Genomic DNA, 7,676 nt, shown 5'->3' with positions numbered 1-7,676 from the left:
TCATACTGGTGAGAAGCCTCATCAGTGTCCTCATTGTGAATATAAATTAGTTCATCTTAGTGCTTTAAATTGACACATAATGGCCCGTCATACTGGTGAAAAGCCTCATCAATATCCTCATTGTGAATATAAATCAGTCAAAAGAGTTAGTTAATTTCAATGAACACATAATGGCTAGACATACTGGTGAGAAGACTCATCAGTGTCCTCATTGTGAATATAAATTAGTTCAACTTAGTGCTTTAAATCGACACATAATGGCCTGTCAAACTGGTGAAAAGCCTCATCAATGTCCTCATTGTGAATATAAAACAGTTCAACTTGGAAGTTTAAAGAAACACATAATGGCCCGATATGCTGGTAGGAAGCCACATCAATGTCCTCATTGTGAATATAAATCAGTCTAACTTAGTACTTTAAATCGACATATAATGGTACGACATACTGGTGAGAAGCCTCATCAGTGTCCTCATTGTAAATATAAATCAGTTAAAAAAGGTGATTTAAAACAACACATAATGGCCCGGCACAATGGTAAGAAGCCTCATCAATGTTCTCATTGTGAATATAAATCAGTCCAACTTAGTACTTTAAGTTGACACATAATGGCACGACATACTGGCGTGAAGCCTCATAGTGAATATAAAGCAATTCAACTCGGTACTTTAAATAAGCACATACGGGCCCGTCATACTGGTGAGAAGCATCATCAGTGTCCTCATTGTGAATATAAATCAGTTAAAAAAGGTGATTTAAAACTACACTTAATGGCCCGGCACAATGGTAAGAAGCCTCATCAATGTTCTCAGTGTGAATATAAAGCAGTTACTCTTAGTAATTTAAAAAAACACTTAATGGCCCGACATACTGGTGAGAAGCCTCATCAGTGTCCTCATTGTGAATATAAATCAGTCAAAAGAGTTAATTTAAAACAACACATTATGACCCGGCATACTGGTGAGAAGCCTCATCAGTGTCCCCATTGTGAATATAAATCAGTTAAAAAAGATACATTAAAACTACACATAATGGCTCTGAACACTGGTAAGAAGCCTCATCAATGTTCTCAGTGTGAATATAAAGCAGTTACTCTTAGTAATTTAAAAATACACTTAATGGCCCGACATACTGGTGAGAAGCCTCATCAGTGTCCTCATTGTAAATACAAATCAGTTCATAAAGGTAATTTAAATAAACACATAATGACTTGGCACACTGGTGAGAAGCCTCATCATTGTCCTCATTGTAAATATAAAGCAGTTCAACTCGGTACTTTAAATCGACACATAAGGGCCCTTCATACTGGTGAGAAGCCTCATCATTGTTCTCATTGTAAATATAAATCAGTTCGAAAGTATGATTTAAATCAACACATAATGGCCCATCATACTAGCCTAGTATGAAGCCTAATCAGTGTCCTAATTGTGTATATAAAGCAGTTCAACTCGGTACTTTAAATCGACACATAAGGGCCCTTCATACTGGTGAGAAGCCTCATCAGTGTCCTCATTGTGAATGTAAATTAGTTCATCTTAGTGCTTTAAATCGACACATAATGGCCCGTCATACTGGTGAAAAGCCTCATCAATGTCCTAATTGTGAATATAAAGCAGTTCAACTCGGTAATTTAAATCGACACATAAGGGCCCATCATACTGGTGAGAAGCCTCATTAGTGTCCTCATTGTGAATATAAAGCGGTTAAACTTTGTCATTTAAATCAACACCTAATGGCCCAAGATACTGGTAAGAAGCCTTTTCAATGCTCTAATTTTGAATTTAAATCTGTTAAAATAGATAATTTTAATCAACATATAAGGGCCCATCACAATGCTGAGAAACCTTATAAATGCCACCATTGTAGCTATAGAACAATTAATATTGCTTAATTAAAATCACATATAATGGCTTGTTATACAAGTTAGCCACATTCATGGCTTTCCATACAGTTTAAAAGCCTCTTCTTTGTTATCCTTGTCAATACAAAGCAGTTCACATGTACATATTTGTATTTATATAAAAACAAATACTTGTAATATAAAAAAATATAAATATAAAATAGAGCATAAATCAGTAATAATGAACTTCAGCAGACAGCCAAGTATCAAATGTTTTAAATCGGGTATACAGTAGCCAATATATCACTTATAATTAACTGTTGGCTTTTTATCTCTAAGGGTAACCTCTGATACATACCTACGTTTTTATGAAGTTTAATTTTTACATGTTTTAAATGAAGTTTTCATTACGGTCAAATGATTTTTCACATTTTTTAAAATTCCTTGGTGTTTCAAGGGTATGAAAAACTTTCTATGGTTCACAAGTTTAATCAAGGGTGTAAACACCCAAAACGTAGTATAAGTTACAGGATGGCCAGGCATGGTATCAGCCGTAATCCTAACTCCCCTCCTAAAGAAACAGGCAAAATGTATGTATATAAGAGGAATTAAAAGGAGTAAGAAAGAAGTGTAATTCCAACAAGTCAGTAAGTCTTTTCTGTGCCCCTTTTTCCCTTTTTTTTTATTATCATCACCAGACGTCACATAAGTGGTGCCGAAAGCCGGGAATTCTGTCAGCTAGTAATTTTTTCCGTTTTAAAGAAAACAATTTTCTCTCTCTCTCTCTCTCTCTCTCTCTCTGTGGTGATTAACGTAGTTCCATCGTGGTGAATAACGAACAACCACTGTTGAGAGAGCCGGTTTTGAACTTCCCGCCGCCTAATCAAGCGGCTCCAGTAGCACCCGCACCTCCGGTAATGCCCCCATTACCAGAGACCACGTTAGCTCAGGCGCATGCCAATATGTTAGCTAAGCTAAAGGTGAGGACAGCCACGTCGCAAGATTTAAGGAATGCTATCTCAGACCTAGAACGTTTCTCAGGTGAGATCGGCGAACTGAACCACTTAACTGATCGCATCATAAAAAGAATGGAGGACAAACTATCCGAGGACCTGGTGGATAGAGACAATGCTATTTCGTTGAAGGCGGCATTAATTTGTAGAATCAAGAGAGCCATTCTTAATCACATCCAAGCTGATGAAGAGACAGCCTGGTCAGTGGTCAAGGAACGATTGAAAAAGGCTTACGGAGGGGTAGATGGACTCCGGAGGAGAACATTTTCTATATGTTCCGTGAGAGAAGAAAGCAGGGTCAGTCGAAGGGACAGTGTGCGGCATCATTACTTGCCCATTTTAATTTAGTCATAGAAAAGATGAGGGAAACTCAGAGCGCAGGGGTGTTGCAATGGAAGACGAACTTCCTGGACGTAATACTAAAGGCACATCTGGCAAAGGAAACCAACAAGCAAGAAGGACTGCCACGCGAGCGCACATTTATAGAATGTGCCCAAGATATGATAGCTGCCAGCGCCCGGGATGGAGGTAGAGGAAGTGGGGTGGAATAGAGTGACGTACACCCGCCCGAGGAACAATCCAGCGCCTTAGAGGAGAAAGAACCAGAGAGATGTCGGCAGGATAAGAGGCTCAGGCAACAGAAGAACAAGCCGAGGAACAACGGTCGAAGAGAAAAGCGGAGGTGCCACGGATGTGTGAAAACAGGTCACCTGGTGGCCCAATGTCCTCGTACCAGATGCTTCGAATGTGGGAACGAGGGCCACATAGCAAGAAGATGCCCTTATTTGTACCGGAGGAAAGAGGCGAACCTGGGAGAGCCCAAGGAGGTTTATGCGCAGAGAGTGAGGCGAAGAAGAGAGCCACATAGACCAGACGAGTCTAGCAGCAACATCTCGGAGGTGTCAGAGGAATCAGGCACAGATGTTGAGGATGAAGAGACAAGGCGGCCAAACACTTCGAGAAACGAATGGAGGAGAGAAAGCGGGAGGAAAAGATCTGAGGAGAAGGTATACAGAGCGGCGGCCGCACGATGATAAGTTGCAACGTGGGGAACGAAAGCAGCGGCCTGCCAATTATCGAAGTGTGAGGAATATGGTGCTTGGTCGATACAGGGAGCTCCAACACCATCGTGTGTCGAGAAGCGTTGAAGAAGCTGAGAAACGGAGAGAGGACACCCCAGCCCAATGTTCAGGTATGTCATTGTAACTTAATCACCCTGGGTGGTCCCTGTAGCGTGGAAGGGGAACTCATTATAGATCTAGGCGAATCGGGGGTTAACGGAGGTAAATTAATGTTAAACGTAGTGGGGAACATGCCACGCGAGTATCAGATTATAATCGGATGCGACTTATTGTCGAAGGTGGGGGTGCGAATAAGGAATGTGGGAAACCGATGGGATATTCGGTTGGGACAGAAAAAATTCAGTTGTCAACGACTTGCGAGGGGAACACCTCGAGTAGGGGCGGTTAACAAGACGGGTAACTGGAGGGAGTTAATTGCGGAGGAATACACGGATATATTCTTCAAGCAGGGAAATAGTTTGGGGAAGACAGTCCATGAAATCCCATTAAAGTGAGATATGGTTACGTACGTGAAAGAAAGAAGATATCCTCAGGCGCTCCGACAACACATTCGGGAAGAATTAAAGAGTCTAAAGGCCCAAGGCATAATAGTGGATAGTACTTCGCCATACAATAGCCCTTTGTGGGCTGTGAAGAAGAGTCTACCAGGGGAAACTTCTGAGAAATACCGAGTCGTGATAGAGTATCGAAAGCTTAATGAGAATACGGTAGACGAAAAAGAAAAATATCCGATCCCGAGACTAGAGGGCATTCTAGACAGATTAGGAGGAGCAATCATATTCAGCACCCTTGACCTTAAAGCTGGATTACCAATCACCAAATCGTAATGCACCCCAGGGACCAATACAAAACGGCCTTCACGTTTGAGAGGGGTCATTATGAATTCACCCGTATGCCGTTCGGGTTGAAAAACGCACCAATAACGTTTCAGCGCCTGATGGACGAATTTTTACGCGGGTTGGATGAATCCATGTGTCAGGTCTACATGGACGACCTTCTCGTGTTTAGCAAGTCGGAAGAGGAGCATATAAGACACCTAGAGAAGGTCTTTCAGAGGATTCGACGATTTGGGTTGAAACTGTCCCAGGAAAAGTCGGTGCTAGGTCGTGCGCAAATTAACTTTTTAGGCCACGTGATCTCGGGACAGGGAATCAAGCCTGAGCCACTGAAGGTTGGGGCGATCCAAAAGATGGTTGTGCCATGGGATGTTAAGGGAGTTTGGTGGTTGGGAGTCTAGGTACCCTGAACTATTATCGGAGATTTGTGCCAGAAATGGCAGAATATTTGGTACCCATTAATAACCTCTTAAAGAAAGGAAAGCGAATGATCGTGACCCCTGCCATGGAAAATAATATTCGCAACAGAAGGAACCTGTCTTGGCCTTTGCTAACTTTGAACGGCAATTCACTATTACTACAGACGCTAGCGAGTACGCACTTGGTGCGGTGTTATCTCAGGAAGAAGAAGAGCGGAGCGCCCAGTTGCGTATGCAAGCAGAGGCCTTACGGATGCCGAAACATGATATAGCGCGTTGGAGAGGGAATTGCTGGGGATAGTGTGGGCTTTAGATCAATTTCGACCCTACGTATTCGGGAGAAAATTCAGGGTACAGACCGACCACCGCCCCCTCCAATGGGTAGGTAAATTGAAGGAGTCCTCTGCGAGGGTTACCCTTTGGAAAGAGCTCCTCAATTAATACAATGTCGAGATAGTGTACAAACCAGGGAAAGAAAACGTAGTAGCTGATTGGCTATCTCGAGCGCTTATGGTAAATGCCATCGAGGAAGATCGGGGTGAGCCTTCCGGGGATGTGAGGCAGTTCCTGCGAGAGTGGACGCTAGGTGAAGAGGAAACTAGGGACGGTCAGGAGCAAGACAAAGCAGGCCCTTCATCGGAAGACGATAGTTCAACCGGTTGGAGAACCGTGGAAAAGGATGAAGTTGACAAAATAATCAATGACAAGTCGAGGCAAATCATCTGGAAGACGAGTATGTCCGGACTGATGAAAGTGGACTATAGCAGCTACGGACGCAGTACGATAAACAACATATGGTCTCAGCCGGGAGCCAGGGAACACCTCATTTGTCGAGCACTAAACGATGCGTCCAAGTTCGTCCGGACTTATCATATTTATGTGGGCAATGCGGTTATCTGGGGAAAAATCAAAAGGCTCTGGCGATCGGAACAGTTAGGGATAGACCGCGTGTTCGTGCGTTGCTTGAGGATGGTTGATAGAATACGGGACGAGGAGCAGCAGAAGGAAGTGACGTTGGCATAACATTAGGGGAAGACGAATCACAGAGGTGTGAACGAGACGATGCAAGCCCTGAAGCACAGATACTTCTGGTGGGGTATGAAGAGAACTTACAGAACGTCATAGTTACTTGTGACGTGTGTCTTAGCACGAAATATGACCGTCACCCACCAAAAGTGATACAGGAAGAAAGGCCCACGGCCGACACGCCCCTGCAGACCTTCAAATGGACACCTCCTGGAAGGGTAATAAATGGAAAATAGCCGTGGACCTCTTTAGTAAAGTAGCTATGTCCCATCTCGTTAAGGAAAAATCAGCAGAGGCAGTACTAGGAGCGTTGAGAAAGTGGTTCCAGTTCTACGGCATTCCCGACAGGATTTCATCAGATAACAGGGAGGGAATTTGACAACAGTGCGATCCGAGATGAAATGAGAGCGTGGAATTGCACATAAACACGCCAGGTCATCCCAAGAGTAGAGGGGGAATAGAAAGATTGCACAGCACCCTTGGTGACCATTTAGGGTCTATCAGTTGGATAAAGGGTTAGAGCCCGACGAATCGATGGCGAAAGCAGTGGCGGCCTATAATCATTCAATACACGCGATAACTGTATTTTCACCCTTCGAAATTCTTTTTGGGCTTCGGGGGCGCCTACGAGATTATAGGGCCACAGCTGGTGGTGGGCGGGGGAGGTCGTAAATAACGGTATGGCACTAACCAAAATGTGGCGGAAAGTCAGGGAGAGGATAGTGCGAGAAAAAAACAAAGGGTAACTCGCCAGAATTTAAACCTTAGAGACTTTAAGGGAGAGATTAAAATCGGGACAATTGTCTACCGCCGGGTGGGGACAAATCGGAGTAAGGAGTTACAGCGATACGAGGGTCCATTCCGGGTGATTGTCATAAGAGAACACAATGTGGTTACAATAGAAAGTGTAAACGAACCCCAAAAAAGAAGAAATGTCCACATTGAACAATTGAAGTTCCCCACATCGGGAACACAGTAGATCGCTGGAGTATCCTCATCTTCGCGCACAAACGAAGATAGTATTTTTTAAATGTTTTGTAATCCTTTTATATTAGTGTACGTATAGAGAACAGGAGTGTGTAGATAGTGAAACCAGAAGTGCATTTTTAGTTAAAAGGTTAGAAACATCTGTAAATAGTTGTAAGAAGTATTGTAGTTATTATGTTTTATTCTTTTTGTGTTATATTATATTATTATTTTTGTATCTCAGGTATTGGTTGCAATTTTTAAGTTTATGAGCCTGTTCATAAACTGGTGAGGGGGAGTCACAAGATGCCCAGGCACAATATCAGCCGTAATCCTATCTCCCCTCGTGAACAAACAGGCAAACTGTATATAAGAGGAATTGAAAGGAGTAATAAAGCAGTGTTATTCCAGCAAGCTAGTAAGTCTTTTCTGTGCCCCTTTTTCCCTTTTTTTTATTATCATCACCAGACTTCACATAAGTTATATATATATATATA

General features: G+C 42.8%; 2 protein-coding genes across 3 annotated transcripts in view; both read left to right on the top strand.

Annotated features, from left to right (window-relative positions):
• The window catches only part of LOC106691067 (transcriptional repressor CTCF-like), a 12,300-nt gene extending 11,893 nt beyond the window's left edge, over window positions 1-407 (top strand). The window contains exon 9 of the mRNA XM_067046778.1: window positions 179-407. Coding sequence (XP_066902879.1) covers window positions 179-407 — 229 coding nt within the window. The remainder of the gene's footprint in view (window positions 1-178) is intronic.
• On the top strand, window positions 7-7,607 carry LOC136795617 (zinc finger protein 711-like). Of its 2 annotated transcripts, none has more exons than XM_067046777.1 (2): window positions 7-1,484; window positions 7,424-7,607. In XM_067046777.1, the coding sequence occupies exon 1, from the start codon at window positions 606-608 to the stop codon at window positions 1,401-1,403; it is 798 nt and encodes a 265-aa protein (XP_066902878.1). In that variant the 5' UTR covers window positions 7-605; the 3' UTR covers window positions 1,404-1,484; window positions 7,424-7,607. The 2 variants fall into 2 exon arrangements, with proteins under 2 accessions (XP_066902878.1, XP_066902877.1); XM_067046776.1 differs by having other exon boundaries at window positions 7-4,042.
• The last annotated feature ends 69 nt before the right edge of the window (window positions 7,608-7,676 follow it).

This window comes from Halyomorpha halys, unplaced genomic scaffold, assembly GCF_000696795.3.
Source record: "Halyomorpha halys isolate HHAL.00 unplaced genomic scaffold, Hhal_1.1 Scaffold2056.1, whole genome shotgun sequence".
Classification (NCBI taxonomy): domain Eukaryota; kingdom Metazoa; phylum Arthropoda; class Insecta; order Hemiptera; family Pentatomidae; genus Halyomorpha; species Halyomorpha halys.
Note: the sequence above shows the minus strand (reverse complement) of the source record. Positions and strands in the feature narration are given on the sequence as shown.

Bases quoted from the DNA above. Each gene is read 5' to 3' on its own strand.
- LOC136795617 (XM_067046777.1), top strand. From the start codon at position 606: ATGGCACGACATACTGGCGTGAAGCCTCATAGTGAATATAAAGCAATT.